Raw genomic sequence first — 26,032 nt, 5'->3', positions numbered from 1 at the left:
AAAAAAAATAAATAAAAATGCAGCAAGCATTTAAACTTGACTGCCAGTGTAGACGTAGTTAACATGATCGGTAGTTTTCTTGTGACAAACAGTTTATTGCCTATTCTTAGAAAAGAAAAGAAAATTCATCCACTGATTTCCAAACAGGCTCAAAGTACCATGAACCTACATAGACATGTCATGGAGTCAAAAGTACATTCAGGGTCTACAGTAAGTATTCAAGTCAATATACAGAGTTATGGTCCATCCTTGACTGGGATAGACCGGGTGTTGGGATTGAACCAGCAAACCAAAACAAATAAACAATAAACATTCAACAAGATCACAGGCAGTGACACTACAGCATTATGCAGAATATCAAATATTTGCTGTAAATATTGGAAATGTGATTTTTTTGGAGTGATTTGATCTCAAGATGCATTAAAGACACATCGGGTGTATTCACAGCCGTCTGTACTTAGACCTGTCCACTTGAGATCACAACTATCTATGATCTATTTGAGTATAATAATATTCATAATAAATATAATAATAACAATAACAATAATAATTAATAGTAATAATAATAATAATACATTTTTAATGAACTTTTCATAAAAACAAATCTCAAAGTGCCAGACTCAGTTTCAATAGGCGATGTTGTCTCTGGATTCTATTCCCCAACTGCACTGTCCAGTCCCTTTTTTATTTGGGAGAAAAACAGAAGAGAAACAGGAATGAGTTCAACACAAACATAGAGCACTGCATTTTTCACAGAATAATCAGACAATTGTCAACCCATGACAGTATCTACGACATATAGTAATTTACAATATCATGTCCTTAATTACCTGCATGTCCATGTCCTCCTCATCTGAGTAGCTCTCCACATCACTTGCTACATCTTGCTCCTCAAACTGCTCTTCTCCCTCTTCAAGGTCCAGTGCAGACCCATCAAGTCCTGCCTTTACCACTTGCAAGTATTTATTTTTCACAGTGATAAGGTGAGACTGCAGCTGAGACCTTCTTCTCTTGAACTCTGCCTGAAGACCTCGGAGTCCTTCTTCAGAGAGGCTGCAGTGGCTACCTTCATAGTAATTAACAAAATATTCAAAAAGTCAAAATGACATTTATATTTTTCTTCTTTGAAATACTGGTAAGTTTCCTGTATGTTACACACATACATAAATCACATAACATCTTCCAGTGAGATGCATGTGAGATGTGTTTGAGTCCTGAAAACGCCATTAAAAAAATCAGCAAAACAGACACTTAAATCTTTGTATGGAAGAAAAATACAGCTATGGGTAGATGAGTGTGATCTGTTGATGTTTTTATTGTAATGGCTAATGGCTTACCCTCAGTGCTGATGGATTATAGACCACTCAATGTCTGCTCCCTTCTCTTGAGGAACTCCCAGTGTTGCCTTACTTCCGAAGCAAGTATCATCACCTCCTCCTCAAGTCTTCTTATGTGCATTACCTCGTCAAAAATCTTTTTTTTGGCAAGGAAATCCACACCATCTGGAAATGTAAAAAAAAGAAGAAAAGAAAAATGAAGCCAGAACAAAAAGACCAATAAGCTAAAAGATGAATTAATGTATAACAGTTGGCGACCAGTCTCCCAATTCAATACATTTTTTACACGAGAAGAAATAATGTTGCCAAGAATAATTAATTAGGCCATGACCTCTTTTGTCATCCAGACCCTTCTCTAAACTAATTCATAAAAAGTTGAGGCTATTCGGTGATACCAATTAGAAGGTTCAAAAAATGCAATGTATAACATACCATTGGGGGGTAACTGGCAAGGAAATATGTAGCCAGCTTGTACAGTGTTACTGACAGGGCCGATTTGCTCTTGGGGTTGGACCATTGCATCATGTTGAGCCACATAGATCTCAAGCTGTTTCTGCTCCCTCCACATGCGGTTGCGGATCACAGAGCGTCCTGAGTTGCTGTCTGGGAGACATCAGAGAAGACACACTTAGGCCCAGAGAAGTCTCCTCAACTCTGGATCTCACTTGTAGCAGAGAATCATTACTGGCTGCAGGGGGTTCTTTACAACACAAAGCAATGTTGAGTTATGCAAGAACATTGTACTGACTTATTTAATCAGAGAAGGCCCTTAAGAGACTGCTCTCTTTTACATGGACACCCTGAAGTTACAGTGTACTGCAAATCAACAAATTATACAAGGAAATCACATAACAGACAACACCAACTCAAAGAAAGAACATGCTCATAATTGACATTGCCATGGTTCATAACAGATAAAAACATTGACCGAACATCTGGCTTTCTGCAGAAACGGCAAAAATGCTTGTTTCAATTGTAATGCGGAAATGTTCCATATTATACAAGTTGATTAATGATACCTACCATGTTCAGCCCAGTCCCGGACATCTCTGACCCACTGTTCCACAGTCCCATCATGTGCAGACATCTCTCCCTTGAGGGTCTCTAGGCTCTGCCTCTCCCACTCAAGATTCTGCTGTGTCTGTAGGAAAAGGAGGGATGGGGGAAATGAAACTTTAAGAGTGACATTTGTCACTCATATTGCAATGTGGCCGCTTTTCTGCAAAGAGAAGGTTACCTTACGAAATCTTGTGCACAAGGTTTTGCACATGTTCTCCATCTTTCTCTTATTCCGGTCCATAATCTGGACAGTTAGCATGTCTGTGCGTGCTGTTACCGACCAAAAAAGAAGACAAAAATGATGTTTGCCTAGCAGCTCCAGTTAACAACAATGCTGTTAAAAGGCTCCACTAGTGGAACTCTATGCTGTCAAGTCATGCTATCTATATGATGATTCTGGACATAAAATATCAAATATGAAAAATATTTGATATTTCATTAAATATCAAAGCCTATAACCAACCTCCTTTGCCCATAAACTTTGTGATTATGGCGGTCCTGGACAGGAAGGAGTTAACCATTTCCACCTCCTCTCCCAGGGTAGAACCCGCTCCATCCTGATTGCCTCCTCCCCATTTTATCGGACATTTTAGGAATATACAGTGCCGTCTATTAATCTGAGTTCAGGGAAACATGGATTGTTGTTTTGGCTCTGTAATCAAGCAGATTGGATTTGACATGGAAAAATGACTGGCATCGAAACACAAGGGATGAGTAAAAAATACCTCACACTTGATGCCATGTGCTTTCGCATGGAGCACAGACAACAGAGGCTTCATGGTGGTGAGGGGACTGTACTCTGGGCAGGCTTCAGCAATTCTCTGGATGTAAGGCCAGTACTTGCATATTACGTCCATGCAGAAGAAGGCTGGTGGACTGGCTGGGATTTCCTTCTGCAGGAACATTGGATATGCAAAGATCTCACCCCTGTGGGATTGTATGACAGCATTGCATTAATTAAGTGTCACTTCATGAGCATTTGAAATAAATGGAACTGTCGTGAAAATACAAAGAATGTTTTTATACTTGCCTGTACATATTCAGGGCCCGAAGGATAATGCCGTGACGGCACACTGCTACTTCTAGACCCTGGGGAAGAATTAAACATTAAATTAAATTAAATTTAACAATAATTCGGCCTTTGCTTCAATTCTGTATGCGTATTTAAATGTTATTACTGCTACTTTTCTCCATATGAAAAAGCAAATCATTTTGTTTGGAAAACCTCCAGTGTGGACGCAGCCCAAAACAGTTACATCACATCATATTAACTATTAATTGCACAAGTCTACCAGCTCGTCCAACTATGCATGCTCGTTAACAGTTGCAACGGCCATTTCCCTTGATGAGGACAAAGGCATTTGGTCCCTGGACCATGGCTGCCCACTGCTTCTAAATAGTAAGGATGGGTTAATGTGAATTTCCCTCATTGTGGGACAATAAAGGAAATATTATCTTATCTTATCTTAACATTTTGTATTTGGCAAATAAAGAATTTTCCATTAACTATTTTCCTATCATTATAGATAAGATAAGATATTCCTTTATTAGTCCCACAACGGGGAAATTCACAGGGGTTAGAGTGTAAGCAAAGGGTGGAATACAATGCACTACCACAAAAGTTAATATTGTGAAAAGGGCAAGCTCTAGACAACATACTTGCTCATCAAGGCTGGAACGAGCCCTCTTGCTTGTTGTCTCCTTTGCTGCGTTCAGCTGAGACCTGCCACAAACGCCTTTACCTGGCAACGACAAAAAGGACAGGAGGAGGAGAGTGAGAATAGTCACATTAATGTTTCTGTTATTTAACAGTTTGGGGTGTAATTCTGCAGCATCAAACTGCAGAATGCATGTAATTGGAAATAATAGCCAATAGTAGTTCTTTCCTAAAATAAAATTTGACTTAAGGTATACAAAGTATAATGAGAATATATTATATCAAAATAAATAAAAAATGTTCTTACATGCTTGGCCCTCTTTTGGAGGTCGTCCACAAATGCTGCACAAATTGCAATCATTTCATGTTAGCATTGCTGAAGAATTAACATGTGCTCAGTGGTGTAACAAATGAGAGCTGATACATGGGCATGCCTAGACCAGAAACATAAAACTATAAACTGACTGTCCATCCTTTTTGAAGCGGTAGTGCTTCCTGTTTCCATCCACAGACACAGCCAGCATTTGAGGAGAACAGGCTGTGCAGGCGAATGGTTGCTCTGAGCACAACTTGTCCACTTCATAGGAGCTGATGACCCACTCCATGAAGTTCTTGGAAAATGTGTCCGAGCAAACTTTACCCGTCTGTTGAAAGAATCATCAAAGACAAATGTATACTAACATGCAGAATTAAAAGGAAGTAATGGTAAATATTGTGTACTGTAGGCCAGCCCACCCTGCCATACGCTGTTGTTTGCGCTTCCAGCATTCTCATGAAGGTCAGGCAGGAAATCCATGGAGCAGCCAACTTCATCTCCCGAAAAGCTTGAAAAATAGCTACATCGTAGATTGTATGGAAATGGATGGTGGCAGGCCAGTAGCCACTGACTTGGACATCATACAGCCCTGGGGTCCAGCTGGCACAGCAGCCACCACATCGCAGCTCTGGGAGGGTCAGATCATATCGTCCTGGGGCAAAAGCATCAATTCATGTTATATTGGAGGGGGGGTAAAACCATAGGGAAGTAGAGGTTATGGTAAGGAGTTACCTTTCATGTTGATGAACACCACAGGCCTCCCAGGAATGACAGAAACGTTCTCTGGGGGGCAGTCACAAATCTCCATTGGCATTTCCATTGGCAATATTCTAGCTATAAAAGGAAAAGAGAGGTTTAAAAATTCCCAAATTAGAGAGGGGTCTTTTTTCAAGATGCCAAAAATAAATAGAGTTTTGTAAAGATATATATTTATATATATATAGTACCGCATGTGTGATGGGAATAGCCCCCTTCTGCAGCTTCCTTAACCACAACTGTTGGTGGCAGAGGCATGTGGAAGCCATGAATCATTGATTGCCGATTGTGCAGTGCCTGGGACTCATGGTGTATGTCACAATCACAACAGAAATACTGCATAGGCATGCATTCTTGACATCTGATGATGGCTTCCTTGCTGAGGCATCTTTGACAGAGCCTTGGTTTAATGCTGTTAGCTTTCAGCATGTTGTCCAACAGCATCTGTCTGGCTTCCTTCCATCTCTCTGAGGAGAAAGCGTTCCTGGTTTTCCAGTCCATGGCTGCTGTTGGTGTGCTGGCGTCCACATCATCGATACCGACATCACAGTGTGATGCACCCAGTATAATTACAATCTTCTTCTGTGGGTAGTATTCATTGACCTTATTACAACAAAATGTGAGCGGTTTATTTCTGACAACAAAACGAATGCGTAAAGTAGTAAAATATGCGACTCGATGTCTCCTTGTATATATATATATATGTATATATATATATATATATATACATATATGTTTATATATATATATATGTATATTTATACATATATATACACACATATATTTATTTTTATTTATTTATATATTTATAAATATAAATATGAATGAATTTATTGAGGAAAGGAAAAATTGCCAGGAGAAAGTATTCAAAGAAAGAGCTTTATTGACAACACAACACACAACTGTACAAATTTGCCCACACAACAAACAAATGAACTGGCGACATTCTGTCCGAATTTGGTCAATTTTACAGCCGCCTGCGGTGCGTACAATTCGTCTCCGAGTTGTGAAGACGGCGTACTGCTTCCTGTAAAAGACCAACAACGTACACTTAACAAAGCAACTTAACGTTACACTGGTTCCTCTCTCTTGTTCTTTTACAAGGCTACTATGCTACTTTTAGCTTGGACTATTAGCTTTTAAGCTACTTTTAGCTTGGGCTTGCTTTGCTAATTTTAGTTTAGCTAGCAGTCACCGAACATATTCTTACCGCAATCTTGGGATTGTTCACCCGTCTTCTCTTCTTCGAGTTAACGTTAGTCTCTTTAAGGAAGGACTTCTGTCTTTCAAGGCGTTCCACGGAGAACCTCGTCCACTGCTTACTAACAGAACAGATGGGTTCCATGTCCATAGTTCCACGGTGGTGATGGGGGTGACAGCGACGAAGCCCAGCCACTCCTGGGACATCCTCAGAGTCTCCAGCAGTCCTGGATATAAGAATTATAACATTTAAACCACATTTTCTTAAGTGAAGCCTCTCAGAGCAGCATTCCTCCTGCCGGTGAACTTCTCCTCATCGTTCCCTCCACTGAATGAGGCGCCCGGTGTCTGCATCCCTCCCTTTAACGGACAACGGTGCACGGCGTTATTAATCACCGTTAGTAAATATATAACCACGGTTTAACATAAGCACTATATTATTAGTTAACGTCGGTAAAAACCGAAATCGATTCAGTTATGTGAGAGAAGATGAGAACGAGATGTCAATAAAGTAAAAAAAAAAAAAACGTAGTATGAGATGTGTTTGAGGTCACTTCCGTTGTGGCTTTTGTATTTGTGTTGTGACTTTTGTATTTGGCCTGACACCTCTGGGCCACCGTATTTATGGCACTTTAGCTTGCAATTATCCCTGCAGCGTTTAGCATGTGATTTACCGCAGCAGTTTCCTCACGTTCTGCTGTGGATTACCCATAAATCACTTCTTTTAACCCTGTGCCGCAATGCAACATTGACACCAGCAGATGGCACTGTCCCCATTTATGCAGGCATTTTAACAGACTATTTACAACCCGTTACAAATGCAGGCCATTATGAGCTTTTTTGTTTTATATTTTATTTTAAAGTATGCTAAAAAATGTTATCACTATACGATCACTGCGCAGAAGCGAGTAACGTTACGCTGTGGTTCGAGGAACAGACTGACATCTTTCATTGACACGCTGGTTGTGTGTTGTTCCCATGTTTCAGTTGCAGCAATAAACAAGTCCAGTGGTCCATCCAACCGGTCTCGTCTAAGTTCATAGCAGCAGAGCAAAATCAACAAGGTCACACATACAGAACAGGGCCTTACTGTTATGTATCTTTAACTTGTTCCATGTAATGTCAAACATTGGCCAGCAGATGTCGCCATATTTAACTGGATCCAAACACTGAACGTTTCCACACATTGCTTCGTATTGATTCAGTGGTTCAGAAAGCTTTGGTTTCTCCGTCACTACGTGTTGAACCGTCGTTAATAGAAGTGACGAGTTAACGGAAAGAACCCCGCAGAGAAGTACAACGTCGTCATCTGGTGTTTGGGTGGAGTTGTTCAGTTCCACTCCTTTAACGGCTACTTGTGTAGCTAGCTAGCATCGAAACAAAAGCCCAATCCCGACATCCCCCCTAACGGACTCAAGCACTTTGATGCGCGTTCACGTTAGGTCCCTGAGGGTTCAGGTCTTAGACCTTAGGGGGGACATTGGCATTTGGCCCAAGATGTCGCCCGTCTGGTCATTTCTCCGTTGTTGTCATGGCAACATGTGACCTTTATGGGATGCTTTCATACGGTTGTGCTGACATGAAGTGCAGACTGACGGATCCATACAGAATCATTCTAAAGTCAATCACTGTTTCAACTACAGTCCTGTGGACCATTGCACACATATTAGACATTATATATAGCAATAATAACAATAATTATAATAATAATAAGCAGGAGACCACAGGGAGTCGGACCCCATCTCAGTAAACTGAAAATACCATCACCAGTGTCTTTTTATCTTATTACTGCCATTATTTATTCCTTAATATTATATTTATAAATGATAGATACCACTCAAAGTGGTCCAAGACTGATCACATGATGATGTGAAACTACTTGAATTTAAAAACTGGCAAAGTGATTGAGAACAATGATTTGACACGTTGGAGTCAAACATTTCTTTACAACATTAAAGAGACCAATCGGAAACGGAGACAGACTTTGGACTTTTGATTGGAGGAACTGTTTGGTCCCAGAATGCTCTCTGCCAACTCGTCAGCTGTTTGCTCTCAGCTGGAACACAACAACAAACAATATGACAAAGTTCACTAATATTGCTGTAAATATGGTAAAAAGTGACTTTAAAATACTCACCACTTTTTTAACCGTTAGGAGCTAAATGTATCAACATGTAGCCGTTCATTTCAGAGTGTCACGTGAAAAAACAGACAGATACATCACATGATGTAATATATATATGTATTTATTTTCATTTGCACAAAGATTCCAGAGGAGCAGTCGTTGGATGTGAGGATTCCTCCACGTTGGACTTCACCACTAAGAGCCCTGTTCCATGTTATTCTTGTACTATGGGGAGCTTGGCTCCGTTCTATTGACTGGAACACTGTTGATGATGTGAGCCTTACCATTACACTGAGCCTGCTAGCACTGCTAGTTCATTGGACCATAGATTACCATCCGCATGAACACCTGGGTGATTCATGCATCTGGTTTTAAGTCCAAACACTGGGACTACTATCACTGCCATGCACCAGCATTTTCCAAACACAAACAGTCCTTGAGCTCTTGCTCTGACTTCATGATAGAATTGTGAATAAATAGTGAACGGCACGTCGTAGTCTGTCTTCTCTTTAGTCTGTCTTCACAAATCTCAAACAAACCAACACGCTGAACAGATCTCAGGCTCCTCCAACAAAGCTCCTTAAATGTGTCCAAAACTAAATCACAGCACTTCAAAACCACAACGTACCACATGAAATAGTCTAGAAATCAAATATAGGCAGAAAATGGAACATAGAAACATGAAATGAGAGATTTGTGGTCGATTGTAATTCCAAAACAAAGATACAAAGTCAAGATTTCAATGTTCTACTTCAACTGCATCGACCTGCTGCATATGTTTCTTATGTTTATTCAGATTGTTTGCTTAGTTATGACCATATTTCTCTTCAAAATCTGTTCAGTACAAAAATGAGCAAACTCCCTGAGACAGATGCTTCATCATTATTCTATATACAGACTTTTATTTTGAAATTTACCCTGGATTTACTGATCATCCCATGGCCTCACATTTGTTAGTTTTTGGTATTTTTGTTTCATTTTGCTTTTTGCTTTCTCTTCTCATCATATAAAACATCGTCATGAATAAAAAGTCACGATAAACAACAACATTCCTTAAACTAAGTCAAATGAGCTCAAAACTTATGAAAAAAAGCAAAATCAAGTACAATTGTTATGAAATGAGCAAAATGATTAATAAGAGTAAAATCCTGAAATACAAAATCAAATACTTGTTTATAAAGTACAACATTAAGTCAACACTTTATGTACAAAATGAAGCAAAATTCTTATGAAATATGAAAATTGGTTCATCACAAAAATAAGCTGTTCATTGTGATTCTCTTCAGCTAAATGTGTCCTGCTGCCCAAATCGACTTCACAACAACAATGAGCCATGTGAACCACAAGGGGGCGCTGACGTGAAGTCATAACATGTGACTAACAGATGAAGTCGGTGTGGAAACAGTCTCTGGGACCTCCAACAGGACTCTGCAGTCCTGGTGCTGGGAGATTTCAACCACGTCTCCATGAAGAAACCTGTTACCATAGCAACAACAAGCCTCGCTTCAACAAGGAAGTAAGGCGCCTATGCAGTGAGACAAATGCTGCATTTCAATGTGGCGACAAAGACCAATACAAACTCCTTAAATAGCAACTTCAAAAGGCAGCTCAAACAGCTGAAGCCACTTCTAGAGTCACACCTGAAAACAAGCTCCAAGTCCATGACTTTAAGGGGGTTTGGCAGGGCCGGCACACAATCACTAACTACAAGACCAAGTCCCAGAGCCTGGGAGCTGCCCTGGAGAAGGCTCTGGCCCCGAAGCTGTGGAGGTTGGATTTGTGGATGGAGGAGACCGGCTGATGTTGATCGGAGGGCCCGCGAGGGTTGGTAGGGGGGGATGAGGTCAGGGAGATGAGGGGGGGTCAGATGGTGGAGTGCCTTCTAGGTGAGGACCAGGATTTTAGAGGGGATGCGGTGGGAGATGGGAAGCCAGTGGAGGTTCTTTAGGACTGGGCTGATGAGACGGGCGGCTGCGTTCTGGACCAGTTGGAGTCGGTTTGTGGAGCTGGAGTTGATGCCGTGAAGGAATGAGTTACAGTCATCCAGACGGGAGGAAATGAAGGCATGACTGAGGATGGAGATGATGAAGAGGAGGGGGCCGAGTACAGATCCCTGGGGAACACCCTGTGTGACTGTGGCTGAGGAAGAGGTGTGGTTATGGAGGGAAATAAAGTGGGATCTGTTGGAGAGGTAGGACTGGAGCCAGCTGAGTGCGGTACCTTCCATACTGACGTCTTGGAGCCTGGAGAGCAGAATGTTAGGGCTCACAGTATCGAAGGCTGCGATACTGAGGGTGAGGATATTGAGGGAACCTGTGTCAGCAGAGGTGAGGAGGTCATTGAGGACTTTGACGAGGGCTGTTTCAGTCCTGTGGAGGGGGTGAACACCAGACTGGAGGGGCTCAAACAGGTTATTAATGTGGAGATGGGATTGTAATTGTGTCATTTCTACTGTAGATTGGAGTCCAGTGAAGCTCAGACCAGCTCTCTCAGTCTCCCCACCATTTCAATCTCAGAGCAGGATGTCAGAAGGCTGCTCCACCGTCAAAACATCAGGAAAGCGGCAGGGTGCTTACCAGGGTGAAGTACAGCTGGTGAGGTGGTGCCAAGACAACAACCTCATCATCAATACATCTACAAGCAAAGAGCTGATGGTTGACCTCAGAAAGAAGGCAGCCGAACACCTCCCCCTCTCCATCGATGGCCAGCTTGTTGAGAGGGTCTCCTCCTTCTGCTTCTTAGGTCCCACCATACACCAGTCCCTCTCATGGGACCTGAACATCAGTGTCATTGTCAGCAAAGCCCAGCAGAGACTCCACTTCCTCCATCAGCTGAGGACATTTGGGGTTAGCAACAGAGAGAAAGTAGTGCACAGAGCCTCCAAGGTCATTGGCTGCAGTCTGCCTACCATCGCCTCACACTATGACACCAGAATCATCAGGAAGGCTAGAAACATCCCCACTGACCCCTCCCACCCAGCACATCACCTGTTCACTCTTTTACCATCAGGGAAGAGGTACAGAAGCATCACCAGCAGATCCTCATGCTTCAGATATAGCACCTAGCTCCAAACCCCCCACTTCAACATGGACATCTTTTCATGTCCAGAGTAATAACAATATAGTAGAAATGTGATGAGTCATATTTCCAGAGGAACATGCGTATGAACATGAGCTGGTGTCGGTGTGTTAGAAACCCATGTGGATGTGAGAGGAGCTCCTTGGAGGTGCTACTCTGCTCCCCGAGCTCCTTCCTGTTCAGTCGGCCCTCCTTCAGCTGCACCAACGCCCAGGTTGTAGTAATCCGGCTCCACGTCCTCCCGTCTGCCCGGCTTCTGCCCCCTGCTGGCCTGGAGAGACGTGACAGCACACAGACATGTGACTTCCTGCATGGCTCCTCTCTCCAGGTCAATGAACACAGACTGAGTCAGTGCTCTCAACAACAGACATGTGTCAGTACCTTACAGTAGAAGTAAAGGCCGACCTGCGCCGACAGCAGAATAAGCGGCACGGTGACCAATCTGATGATGACAGGTCTCAGATCTGATGATCAAACACATGGACAGTCATCACATGACTCATCATGACTCCAACAGCTGCCATTCAACACAAACTAGGGACCTGGCATTCTGTCCTCCAGTCCATTGTTTGCTGTCACCATTTACAGACCTGGTTTCACTTTGTTCACTAGATCAGGGCTGGATTCCAGAAAGCAGGTTTAGTTAAACTCTGAGTTTGTTAAGCCTGAGAAGAGGGACACTCTGGGTCCTCTGTTCCACAAAGACAGGGAACCTAAACTTCCACCTAATAGATATGGAAGCACATTGATTGGAGCAGCCTGACGTCGGGACACGATGTTCAGAATCAGAATCAGAAAGGAGTTTATTGCCGAGCATGGGCAGACTGGCAATCTGGCATCAGATTAAAACCATATGTCTTAGGCTGCCTGTTTGCACAATATTCTTCTGCTTCATTTTCAGCTGCAGCCACATTCTTTTTGTGTCTGTGGGATTAAACCTAAATCTAAAAGAATATTATTACATTTCACTTCTTCCAGTCATGCTAATCAGGAATTGAACCGTCAGCTTACCTACGACAGTGACAGAGAGCAGACGGCTCTCATAGGAGAGGTTATGAGAACGAACATGGACGTGATAAACACAGCTGTAGCGTCCCTGGTGGGCGGGCTCTGCAGCAGGAAACAGGAAGTGGGCAGTGTGATTGACAGCTGGCTGGGTGTAGTTGTGTGCTGAGTTGGAGGAGGTGAAGGTGAGCTGGAAGGAGCCTCCTGGGTACTGTGGCTGGACGGAGCAGAAGACGATGAAGGTGGAGCGCCTGAACGCCTGAAACCCCTGCTGCTGGGCCTCGGAGACCCCGTCCATGGAGGAGGACATGGAGATGTTTGGCTGCAGCAGCAGGTCTGTAAAGACAGAGAGATGATGAACGGTCACATGAGGCTCGTTGGAGATGAACTGCTCCTCGCCTGGAAAGTAGACGAGATCAGGCGGCAGCAGCAGGAGGCGGAGCCTAAAAGCTGCCATCCAGTCCAACACTTTCCAGCAGCCTTCATAGACGTCACAGGAAGTCATAGAAACAGTTACATCCTGTTAGATGCTACCTGTAGTTTGTGAACACGTTCAGATTGATATATTTATTAAGAATTAATTTGGATTTATTCAGATTTGTTCATAAATATCTGGAAATGTGTGTATGTTGCATTTTATTCTCTCCTTTCCTCTTTTGATGTCTGCCTCGTAAAGCATGATGTAACTAGTCGTTTTGATAAGTGCTATAAATAACCTTTATTATTGTCGTTATAATTATGGTTATTATTATCAAACAAAAAAGATATGTTTGAAAACTTTTATTACACAATATGAGACTTAAAGCCCACGATCTAGTGTTAAATATTAGAATGAGATCAAGATACGCTGTGGAAACAGGAAGTGATGTCACAAGTCTGCCAGGTGAAGCTCAGCAGTCTATGGAGGGTCTGAAGCTTCCAGAAACCAGCCCACTTCTCTACATTCTAGGACGTCATTGTCCTGGAGAACTTTACAGTTCAGTCCAGTGGAAACCACTGACTGTCACTGGGACAGAGGAAGGAACATACTGGCAACACTGCTGTCATAGATGATGTCATAGATGATGTCACTGAGGGGCTTACCTGAGCAGGTGAGATTCAGGATGGAGGAAGAGGAGAATGATGTTGTACACTCCCTCAGAGTGGATCCAGAATGAACACAGTCAGACCTGATCCCCCACACAGGTCTGTATGAGGACTCCTTTCTCCGTCCTACAGAAACAGCGGAGCCACAGTCCAGCTCTCTACAGGCAACAGCTGCTTCCTTCAGGGTCCAGACATAGTAATAGCCATCCACTGGTCTCCAGTCTCCCTGATGTCTCACCTCCAGTGTTCCAGCACAGCGACTGGCTCCTCCCACCAACCTGACAGGCTCTGAACAGAAAGAAGAGAGTCGTCAGTCAAAGAGCAAAGTGAGTTTGATGAGAACAGAAATGAACCAGATCAAAGCTGCAGCTCCTCTTCTACCTGAGCAGGTGAGTCCAACAGCTTTGCCAGGTGAGCAGGTGTTTCTATCTGAGCCTGAGCTTCTACAGTCCAGGAGAGCAGACTCATGGCCTCCACACTGGAACTCTTTGGTCCACGTTGGAGCCCCCACGTCTCCATAGAGCGCCCCCTGGAGGACTGAAGGAGCCCCACAGCCAAGCTCCCTACAGACCACCTCTGCATCCTGCTGGTCAAAGTCAGCTTCACACACTGAGGACCACCACTGGTTGGACTTCACCTCCAGTCTGCCTGAGCACAGACTAGTCCCATTCAGCAGCCTGACAGAGTCTGGAGAGATGATAGAAGATCAAATAGAGAGAGAGAAAAGACACCAGACACCAGAGAAAAAGATGTCATGAAACTATTCAGTGATTCAAACTGGACTCAAAACAATTCCACCATCAGTTCATCATTTACAGTTTTTCTCAATTGCTTTGCCACAATTCTCAAAAGATAATGAATATTTTCTAAACATGTGTAAACTTCCAAACCACTGGCCACTGCTTCACAACAGATTATCATTTCTCATTCTTTTAAATAATTTGCAAATATTTTAGCACATATATGCAAATGAGTACAATTATCTACAATTTGCACAATTAATGATTGAACATATCTTGCTGATCAAAACTGATTATGTTGCTTCTCAGTTGAATAGTTGTTCTCTTCAAAACGTGTATGAATTCTTTAATGGTGTGAGTCATCACATGTACAATAGTCCATTCAACTGTCTAAATGTGTCAGCATATATACCATGAATATCATTATGTACTATGGAGTATTTTCTAACGTCCACTAAACTGGTAAATTGTCTGTCAGGAGAAACTTGAACTTCACTAACCAATGAGGAGTTTGTCCCATCTTACATCAACCAATCACACGTCATCTCCAGTCAGCTGACAGGTGCTATTCATGAGTACGGCTGTTACCAAACATATTTATAGAGCTGGACTACAACAGAATAACCACAATGTCTGAACATGGAGGAACCTGCTCAGGTACATCATGAACAGGGCAACTGTAACCGTTTCCATGGAAACGTGAGTGCAGTGTGTAATACTGTAAAAGAAACTTGTACTGATGAATCAGCATGTGGATAGTATTCAGTTTAGTGTTCAGTTCACTGGACAAACAGAACATTCTAGTAGAGGAAACATTCAGGGTCAACTAAAGAAATAGGACAAACCTGAAATGTGGATATAAGGAACATTTCCAGGCTCCACTGCCGTCCTGAAAAACATCTAAACATTCTGACCACCATTGTTTCCATGAGGTCAAAGGAACTTTTCATTTGGAGGGCAGAGACTTTTTATATGAGACACTAACTTTGTTTTGAAGCACGACTTCAATGTTTTGAGTGAGTTCTGACCTTTTGCAGGTGAGTTATGGTGTTGTGTTGGAACATGGAAGCTATTTAGACAAATCAGGTTCTGAGAATATTAACAAAGTTTCAAGAGATGAGCCAAAGAAATTGAAATAAACTGTAACACCAGAACATGTTTAGAACACCACAGCCTGCAGCAGTGTTACATCACATTTACATGAATACACTCTAACAACTGTTATCCATTGTTCAACACTTTCAATATGTTTTCAAGCAGAAACACATCATCATCTGCAGATCCTCTATTCTGTTCCTTCTGCTCAGAGACTCCACAACCGTTGCTCTCCACACAGAGAAGTTACAGCTTTGGATTCTCTCTTATCTTCCTGAGAATAAAGCTGTGTTTAGAAACGTGATCTAAACCAATAAGAGACAGAGCTCGGGCGGGTCCTTGCCTCTGATTGGCTGTGGTCCTTTTCACTGCTGTAAATTGTGTCAGTTCGAAAAATGCGAGCGAGCTGAGCCGGTACTTTTCTTTGAAAATGAAGAGAGGCAGAAAGCCTGGCCCCAAGACAATTAATTAATTAATTAAAAAGCCCCAAAATATGCCTTCAGACAGGACTGGTTGAAGCAATTCCCCTGGCTGATGTACGATGAAGAAAGGGACTCAATGCACTGCATTTATTGTCGGGAGTGCGGTCAGAATATGGCCGGTAATAGTGCGTTTGTGGAAGAGTCTCTACGAAGGAGTGCGTTATTGTCTACTGCTGCATTTTGCATAAAGGGAGGCCGGTCAACATGTTAATTGGACATGTCGGGTGGAGCATGGACACGCACAGTGTTTGAAGGCCCACATTACAGCATGAGACATCATGAATAGGAAATTGTATAGTAGCCTATTCCTAATATTATTAAAAATGAATAGCCTAAGTAAAAATATAAGTAGGCTAGGCTAAGATCACATAAACAGTTTTCCATTTGCAATCTATAGGCTAGTGACCTGTAGGATCTTTTTATTCTTGAGGAATTTATGCTGCCACAAAGCAAGCATTTGCTGCGTTTGGGCATCAGTGTGCAGATTGGCTGGAGAAAACGGGTGCTCTGGGTGCTGATGGTGCTGCAGTTAACCTAGGCCATAAGGGGGCGTCATTATGTAAAAGGAGAGCGGTGAAAAGGTGACCTTTTGGTGTTAAAGGCGACGCAATGAAAAACGTGGGTGCACCTGAATTTTGTGCTGGTGCACCTAAAAAAAAAAGTTAGGCTCACCAGTGCAACCAATGCATAAAGTTAGTCTGGAGCCCTGTAAGGAGGTGTTCAGGGTGAAGGACTCCACGTGGGGGTGGAGATACTGACGAGCCCCCGACTGAGCTGCTCAGAGTTGTGGCCACTTTTGGTGCCTGCTATGGTGGCAACCAAAGAACCTGCTGGTGGAAACCAGCGGCTCAGAAAGCTGTGGAGCTGAAGAAGGAGTCCTTTCAGGCTGCTTGGTGGTCGGCCCAGAGGACTCCTGAAGCAGCACACGTGGAGGTTTCTCTCATACAGATATCTTGGTGCATTCAGCAGATATGTTGAATATGTTGAATTACCAACAGCTGACAGCTTTCTAGATAAGTAAGAATGAAGAAAGTAAAACAACCACATTGCATGCATCTTTGTCATGGCGTCATCGCTTCTAGAGCTCCGTCCATATCTTTGTTTCATTTCACGGAGTGCTGTGTGTGTGTGCGTCAGCCCCGCCCCTCTGACAGAGAGGAGAGACGCTGGATGAAGCGGTGTTGTTAGACAGTAGAGACTCTCAACGTTTACAATGATAATAATATATATATATATATATATATATATATTAGAGAAAACAAATACTTTTAAATACTTTTATAAATTCAATGAAATTCCGCATTTTACAGTTGATTACATTTTCATTGTCCAAATATGTGATTCTGTCATAAGGCCCTACTCGGCACGCCCCAGTTTGAAAACCACAGTGTGACGGAGGGAGGAGATTCCTCCCAGTCCTGGTGCTGCCTGCTCATCAGGCTGAATGGCTGGCACCTGGCAAGGTGTGGGTGTGGCCACTAGGCCTGAGCAGAAGTACTCTGCTCAGGCTACGCAGTCTCTCTCTGCCTTTGGTCTGGTTTGGATCTCGCACATGGTATGGGGACTGTTTGGGGCCTGGTGTTCTGTGTAATGGATTATTTTGGGTCAATTATAGGTTTTTGCATCCACGCACCCATACATACACATTCAGCCGCCTCACTTACAGACACGCATCCATAAAACACCATCGATTACTGATTCCTTTTCTTTTTGAGTTGTTTAATAAATTTCTTTGTTTAAAAAGTATATGTCTGGTGTGGTCTCCACCTTTTTTGTCTGGTTCCCTGATTAAGGAACGTGACAACAGTCATAGATGATGTCATAGATGATGTCATAGATGATGTCACTGAGGGACTTACCTGAGCAGGTGAGATTCAGGATGGAGGAAGAGGAATCTGATGCTGCACACTCCCTCAGAGTGGATCTAGAATGAACACAGCCAGACCTGATCCCCCACACAGGTCTTCTTGAGGACTCCTTTCTCAGTCCTACAGAAACAGCAGAGCCACAGTCCAGCTCTCTACAGACAACAGCTGCTTCCTTCAGGGTCCAGTAATAGTCATACACTGGTCTCCAGTCTCCCTGTCTCACCTCCAGTGTTCCAGCACAGCGACTGGCTCCTCCCACCAACCTGACATCATCAGGCTCTGAACAGAAAGAAGAGAGTCGTCAGTCAAAGAGCAAAGTGAGTTTGATGAGAACAGAAATGAACCAGATCAAAGCTGCAGCTCCTCTTCTACCTGAGCAGGTGAGTCCAACAGCTTTGCCAGGTGAGCAGGTGTTTCTATCTGAGCCTGAGCTTCTACAGTCCAGGAGAGCAGACTCATGGCCTCCACACTGGAACTCTTTGGTCCACGTTGGAGCCCCCACGTCTCCATAGAGCGCCCCCTGGAGGACTGAAGGAGCCCCACAGCCAAGCTCCCTACAGACCACCTCTGAATCCTGCTGGTCAAAGTCAGCTTCACACACTGAGGACCACCACTGGTTGGACTGGTTGGACTTCACCTCCAGTCTGCCTGAGCACAGACTAGTCCCATTCAGCAGCCTGACAGAGTCTGGAGAGATGATAGAAGATCAAATAGAGAGAGAGAAAAGACACCAGACACCAGAGAAAAAGATGTCATGAAACTATTCAGTGATTCAAACTGGACTCAAAACAATTCCACCATCAGTTCATCATTTACAGTTTTTCTCAATTGCTTTGCCACAATTCTCAAAAGATAATGAATATTTTCTAAACAACATGTGTAAACCTCCAAACCACTGGCCACTGCTTCACAACAGATCATCATTTCTCATTCTTTTAAAGAAATTGCAAATATTTTAGCACATATATGCAAATGAGTACAATTATCTACAATTTGCACAATTAATGATTGAACATATCTTGCTGATCAAAACTGATTATGTTGCTTCTCAGTTGAATAGTTGTTCTCTTCAAAACATGTATGAATTCTTTCATGGTGTGAGTCATCACATGTACAATAGTCCATTCAACTGTCTAAATGTGTCAGCATATATACTAGGGGTGTCAACGTTTAATGCTAATGCTAATGCTAATCCCATGACATCAAAGCCATTGTAAGTGGTTGCGCATGGATCCCGTGCTGTTACTATAAGCCAACTTTGCCTGGCATGAATTACACTCAACTGTTGTACATATAATACTACACACACAGGGCTTGATGTTGTTTTGAAGGAGCGCCGTCTGCATATATCTCTAGTCAACACTCGACCTGCATCAGCGCATGTGAATACGAGCGGATCTGTGCGAGCAGGCAGCGCGAGCGCAGCGGATTTTGGACGGAGACACACAGCCGCATTTTGATTATAAAGTACCGGTCCGGTCCGGTTCCGCTCACACCACGAGTCTGAAGAGTGCAACAGCTTATCCAAATACAGTGTCAACTTTCCGAGTTTTCAAAGTAGAAAGCGACATCGTGGTGGTTCAACGAGGCGGACGGTCATCAGAACAACATCAAGAACGTACACGAAGAAGAACGTAGCGGGGGCGCGCGGTGAGGATTGTTGTGGCCGCGCGCCTTAAGGAGCAAGTCTCCACTGTGCTGCGCGGAGATGAGAGAGGGCAGCTCATATCAGACACTATAGGCTACGGAGCATTTTTAATGTTTTTTTTCACTAAACGGGCCAGTAAATATTCCTTCGCGGGCCGGATACTATAGCCGTATATATTGGTGAGAAATAAACGAGGAGGAGGGAAAATGACGTGTAAACGGTTATAGATTTTTCTAAACGGTTACGATTTATTATTGTATCGTTGACACCCCTAATATAAACCATGAATATCATCAGTGGTGGACAGTAACGGAGTATATTTACTTAAGTACTGTACTTAAGTACATATCCAGAGGATTTTGTACTTTACTTGAGTATTAGATTTCTTTGGTACTTATTACTCTTACTTGAATACATTTCCAAGACAAATACTTTTACTTTTCAAGGGCGTAGAATTGGGTAGGGACGCTAGGGACACGTCCCTACCAATATTCAGCCGCTACTGTGTCGTCACTATCAATACAACCGCTGTCCGTAGTGTTTAGTCAATGATTATGGCACACAAAGGGTTAAGTCGGTCTCTGCTAAGAAAAGTGTATAAGAGACTTCTTTAGGAGTCAAAGTGTAAGTTATTTCAAGGGTGTATAGGTAGAGGCTAAACAATACAGATATTGAATAAAAGAGAATATTTAATGCCAAAGAGATACACTTTTTAAAAGTTATTTTTTCATTCTTATTTTTCATTTATTTGTGTAGAAGAGAGCAACGGTTTAAAAACAGAAATAAAGAACATTTGTGGTGGAAATACAATAAAACCTCAGATTCTAGATGATCATGTGATTTTATAATTATCAAATATAATTAATTCATATTAAGTACTCTTAATATTTAGTAAAAGCCTTTTTTGCTCAGGCAATAACTGTACCATCAAGCTCTACGATCATTGTATCCCTAATGTATCTGTTCATGTCATGCATCAAAACATTGTGTAAGGTGACAGACTGCAGAGAGGCTGGAGGAGGTAGAGAAGGAGAGGCTGGAGGAGGAGGAGAAGGAGAGGCTGGAGGAGATAGAGGAGGAGAGGCTGGAGGAGGAGGAGAAGGAGAGGCTGGAGAAGGTAGAGGAAGAGAGGCTGGAGGAGATAGAGGAGGAGAAGCTGGAGGAGGAGAAGCTGGAGGAGATGAAGGAAGAGAGGCAGGAGAAGGTAGAGAAGGAGAGGCTGGAGGAGATAGAGGAGGAGAAGCTGGAGCAGATAGAGGGGAGGCCAGAGAAGGTAGAGGAAGAGAGGCAGGAGGAGAAGGAGAGGCTGGAGGAGATAGAGGAGGAGAAGCTGGAGGAGATGAAGGAAGAGAGGCAGGAGGAGATAGAGGAGGAGAGGCTGGAGGAGATGGAGGAGGAGAGGCTGGAGGAGATGGAGGAGGAGAGACCAGAGAAGGTAGAGGAAGAGAGGCTGGAGGAGATAGAGGAGGAGAAGCTGGAGGAGATGAAGGAAGAGAGGCAGGAGGAGGTAGAGAAGGAGAAGCTGGAGGAGATGGAGGAGGAGAAGCTGGATGAGATGGAGGAGAGGCCAGAGAAGGTAGAGGAAGAGAGGCAGGAGGAGAAGGAGAGGCTGGAGGAGATAGAGGAGGAGAAGCTGGAGGAGATGAAGGAAGAGAGGCAGGAGGAGGTAAAGAAGGAGAGGCTGGAGGAGATAGAGGAGGAGAAGCTGGAGGAGATGGAGGAGGTAGAGGAAGAGAGGCAGGAGGAGAAGGAGAGGCTGGAGGAGATGGAGGAGGTAGAGGAAGAGAGGCAGGAGGAGAAGGAGAGGCTGGAGGAGATAGAGGAGGAGAAGCTGGAGGAGATGGAGGAGGTAGAGGAAGAGAGGCAGGAGGAGAAGGAGAGGCTGGAGGAGATGGAGGAGGTAGAGGAAGAGAGGCAGGAGGAGAAGGAGAGGCTGGAGGAGATGGAGGAGGTAGAGGAAGAGAGGCAGGAGGAGAAGGAGAGGCTGGAGGAGATAGAGGAGGAGAAGCTGGAGGAGATGGAGGAGGTAGAGGAAGAGAGGCAGGAGGAGAAGGAGGGGCTGGAGGAGATGGAGGAGGTAGAGGAAGAGAGGCAGGAGGAGAAGGAGAGGCTGGAGGAGATGGAGGAGGTAGAGGAAGAGAGGCAGGAGGAGAAGGAGAGGCTGGAGGAGATGGAGGAGGTAGAGGAAGAGAGGCAGGAGGAGAAGGAGAGGCTGGAGGAGATAGAGGAGGAGAAGCTGGAGGAGGTAGAGAAGGAGAAGCTGGATGAGATGAAGGAAGAGACTTGACAATAGTGATCTGACAGAAATCTGCCAGCAGTTCATTTCTGTTACAGACCGGCGTGGGCATGTGTTTGGCTCTTTCAAATAGAAACAACCAGTGGACACTAATCTGCTTGTATTTAAGTATTAGTGACAAACACATTTACATTTCATTTATATTTATTTACAATGTTGTATTGTATTTATGTATTTCCAATGTTGTTGATGGACAGTAGGCTATGTTAATTGACAGTATGATGCACAGTAGCGCTACAGCCCTGAAGCCCTGCACTAAAGAGTAAAGATGAGAACTCTTCGAAGTTGCCTACTTGTCTTTCATTAGTTGCTTTAACCTATAACATCTTCATGACGTGAAATTATGATTGCTCGAGTTAATTTCTAGAAAGGCTGAAAAGTACTCGTTACTTTCAGGTCTGCTCTTTTTTTTTTAAATACTATTGAACACAAGCTGTGTTTGTCAAAGAAGGAAACCTATCACAGTGCACGCTCTCCACTGGGATCTACGTAAAAGCAGAAATACGTAATCCCTCCCCATAAGGATACCGCCAAAGTAGCCACGCTCTCCACTGTGTTTGTCAACACGAGTGTGATAATGATCCGGAGGAACTTTCAGAACATCCTTGGCCTTATCTGGACTCCATGTTTGAGTTTTACAGAGTAAAAAACATGGACACAGACAAACAGTCATATATTTTCCAATGTGTATTGTGTTTGCCGAAGGAAAACTACATCTCTGCTTTCAACAACTCCACGTCCAACTTAAAGAAACACGTTGACGTAAGTTAACCAGACTTTCACCGTGTGTTTTTCCTATTTGTCTCGGTCAATGTCATCGTGTTGTGAGAATGTGAGTGTGTGTTGATCACAAAAACTACATTTTGTAGGAAGTGGCACTGTGTGTGTGTGTGTGTGTGTGTGTGTGTGTGTGTGTGTGTGTGTGTGTGTGTGTGTGTGTTGTGGTTTGAAACGGAGACAGACAAGACAGACATAGGGAGACAGAGTTTGTTGTGCTCCTATATTGTCCTTCCTGTAAAGACAAGTGACCTCAACATTGAGTTTTTGAAAGCAGAGATGTCGTTTTTTGTAAAACAGTGATTCTCAACCAGTGGTGTGGGGACAACATTGGTCTTTGAGGGGGTTCCAGTTCCCAATGATAGAGAGTTCGTTGGACGGTGCAGGTTCATTTGGTTACAATTTCAATGATTGTTAATAAACATCTGCATCTGCAACATCTGCTGTAGTCCTGTGATCCCATTCATTTGATTTGAAATGTACTCTTACTCTTACTTTTATTTAAAGTAAATTTAATAGCATGTACTTTTGGATACTTAAGTACCTTTTAAAAGCAAGTACTTTTTTACTCTTACTCGAGTACCATGTCGACTGAGCTACTTTTACTTGTAACGGAGTAAATGTTGATCAGTAGTATTTGTACTCTTACTCAAGTCAGACCTGCAAACTCCTCAGAGGAAAAAAGGTGACAGTGTCACGGGGGGATTTTTTTTTTGATGGTACTATGCAAATGACACTAGTCTGAGCGTGACTTAACAAAACTCAGCATACTTTCTCAAAAATCATTGTCATTGAGGGATTTGCGCGGTAGCCAGGCGACCGTCTCATCCAATGGCGAGCTCAGTTGGCGCTGTGTGCTTCAAGATTCCGATTGGCTCAGAGAAATGTCAATTATAAGAAAGATTCTGAAGCAAGTGCTGAGATTCCGATTGGCCCAGAGAAATGTCAATTATTATTGTTCAATAACGAAAAACCATGCAAAAGTGCATTCAACCTTTCTCCGTGAACAAAAACTACAGCTCCCATGATGCCCCGCGGCAAACCAGGAAGTGCAGCCCCCACGTCAAGTGCCGGTCCCTGTGATTCACTCATCAAAACTAAACAAACAAGTATGGATAAACACGGATGGAACAACAACGTTATAAATCCAAATATTATCTTTATGTGCCACAGCTTCACCATTTCATTAACTTTTAACTTCTATTGTCAGTAACTTAACTGCTTGGATCTACCGGAGCATAGCGTTATCGCGTTTGCTTTAACTTACAATACAGGGGAGCGGACAAAACACAGAGCGACGATACAGCATAGCGTTAGCAGACAACATGAAGCGTACAACATGAAAGCACACAAGAAAACAAGAACTTAAGAGAGCTTACCAAGTGGCTGCATACCGGGTTGAAAGTCAGTACAAAGAAAATACTCTTGCGCTTCCTTTTCACGGAGTAAACACCGGTCACATGGACCCACATTCACCCATCTCTTAAAGAGGAACTAGGCTACACCATTGGGCTGCTGAACCTCGAACGGTTCTCAATGAATATTACTTGCGGGATTTTAGCTCTGGATTAACATACACAAAAATAAAAAATAAACTACACAAATGACATAACTGCACAGAAAACACAACAATAAGAATGATCCAATAATTGTTCGCAATTCTGGACCCCCCCCCCCCCAAAAGAAAACTCTCCGGTTCTACACGATCCACGTGAATGACCAAATTGACCAAGAAAACGGCGATTGTCGCCGAAAAGCGACAAGTTTGCAGCTCTGTCAAGTACTGGGGTCGTGTACTATGTCCATCTCTGAATATCATTATGTACTATGGAGTATTTTCTAACGTCCACTAAACTGGTAAAATGTCTGTCAGGAGAAACTTGAACTTCACTAACCAATGAGGAGTTTGTCCCATCTTACATCAACCAATCACACGTCATCTCCAGTCAGCTGACAGGTGCAGTGTTTCCCCTACCATTGTACAGGCCTGGCGGCCCGCCAGGCCAAGGAGACCTGCCGCCAGGCCAAAAAAAAAAATCAATATACCAAAAATAAATTATTGATTTATGAATGAATTGATAGGTGGCTACCTATCAATTCATTCATAAATCAATAATCATTTACATTAGGAGCGCCTCCGCGCAGCACAGCAGACTTGCTCCGCAAGACGCGCGGCCGCAACAATCCTCGCCGCGCGCCCCCGCTACGTTCTTCTTCGTGTACTTTACACGCTTGATGTTGTTCTGATGCCGTTCCGCCTCGTTAAACCACCACGATGTCGCTTTCTACTTTGAAAACACGGAACGTTGACACTGTATTTTGATAAGCTGTTGCACTCTTCAGACTCGTGGTGTGAGCGGAACCGGTCCATAGGGTCCATAATATTTATTTTATTACATTACATTATTATTTATTTTTACATAATAAAAATGCGGCTGTGTGTCTCCGTCCAAAACCCGCTGCGCTCGCGCTGTCTGCTCGCACAGATCCGCTCGTGCGCACATGCGCTGATGCAGGTCGAGTGTTGTCGAGAAATATAAGCAGAGACGGCGCTCCTTAAAAACAACATCACGCCATGTGTGTGTAGTATTAGGACGTGATGACGTATGTACAACCGGCCAAAGCCCGTTTGCCCCCCCTCCCCGGGGGGGGGAGGATTGTTTTTGATAAGATGTGGAACTTTGAGTTAACTGCTGTTGAGTAAACCTATAACTTATATTTTACTTGATAAAATAAGACAATATATGCACTCATATGTCGTTGTAGTGTTTTACAGTATCTGTAGCTATTAATGTGATGCTCATCATTTTCCAGACATATTTTTCTGGACCCTGATCATTTCCATCAACCGGCACCTCAATAAGTCACTCTCTCCTTGTGATCTTGAATACACTCTGCTTGAACAAAAATGTTGAATGCAAATATAATAATTGCAGAATTGCAGACTGCTTGCTGTGCCACCTGACTTAATCCAACTGCACCAATACACCATCCCACGCGTCTCGTCTGTTTAGGGTTTTTTCGTTGGGTACCACCGGGCCTGAAAAAAATTCTAGGGGAAACACTGAGGTGCTATTCATGAGTACGGCTGTTACCAAACATATTTATAGAGCTGGACTACAACAGAATAACCACAATGTCTGAACATGGAGGAACCTGCTCAGGTACATCATGAACAGGGCAACTGTAACCGTTTCCATGGAAACGTGAGTGCAGTGTGTAATACTGTAAAAGAAACTTGTACTGATGAAATCAGCATGTGGATAGTATTCAGTTTAGTGTTCAGTTCACTGGACAAACAGAACATTCTAGTAGAGGAAACATTCAGGGTCAACTAAAGAAATAGGACAAACCTGAAATGTGGATATAAGGAACATTTCCAGGCTCCACTGCCGTCCTGAAAAACATCTAAACATTCTGACCACCATTGTTTCCATGAGGTCAAAGGAACTTTTCATTTGGAGGGCAGAGACTTTTTATATGAGACACTAACTTTGTTTTGAAGCA

General features: G+C 43.2%; 1 protein-coding gene across 1 annotated transcript in view; it reads right to left on the bottom strand.

Moving 5' to 3' along the window:
* Nucleotides 1–970: 970 nt before the first annotated feature.
* LOC311010072 (scavenger receptor cysteine-rich type 1 protein M130-like) overlaps nucleotides 971–26,032 on the bottom strand; it is a gene marked incomplete at both ends in the record, with an annotated part of 45,344 nt that continues 20,282 nt past the window's right edge. The window contains 13 exons of the mRNA XM_084004553.1: nucleotides 971–1,066; nucleotides 1,825–1,940; nucleotides 2,361–2,478; nucleotides 3,122–3,323; nucleotides 4,519–4,697; nucleotides 4,942–5,021; nucleotides 5,102–5,203; nucleotides 10,671–10,842; nucleotides 11,027–11,184; nucleotides 13,782–13,907; nucleotides 14,001–14,306; nucleotides 17,796–18,083; nucleotides 18,177–18,491. Coding sequence (XP_083860679.1) covers nucleotides 971–1,066; nucleotides 1,825–1,940; nucleotides 2,361–2,478; nucleotides 3,122–3,323; nucleotides 4,519–4,697; nucleotides 4,942–5,021; nucleotides 5,102–5,203; nucleotides 10,671–10,842; nucleotides 11,027–11,184; nucleotides 13,782–13,907; nucleotides 14,001–14,306; nucleotides 17,796–18,083; nucleotides 18,177–18,491 — 2,258 coding nt within the window. The remainder of the gene's footprint in view (nucleotides 1,067–1,824; nucleotides 1,941–2,360; nucleotides 2,479–3,121; nucleotides 3,324–4,518; nucleotides 4,698–4,941; nucleotides 5,022–5,101; nucleotides 5,204–10,670; nucleotides 10,843–11,026; nucleotides 11,185–13,781; nucleotides 13,908–14,000; nucleotides 14,307–17,795; nucleotides 18,084–18,176; nucleotides 18,492–26,032) is intronic.

The sequence above is a fragment of the Eutrigla gurnardus genome, assembly GCF_963514095.1.
Source record: "Eutrigla gurnardus genome assembly, chromosome: 24".
In the NCBI taxonomy this organism is placed as follows: Eukaryota; Metazoa; Chordata; class Actinopteri; order Perciformes; family Triglidae; genus Eutrigla; species Eutrigla gurnardus.
This window is presented reverse-complemented; position numbering and strand designations above follow the sequence as displayed.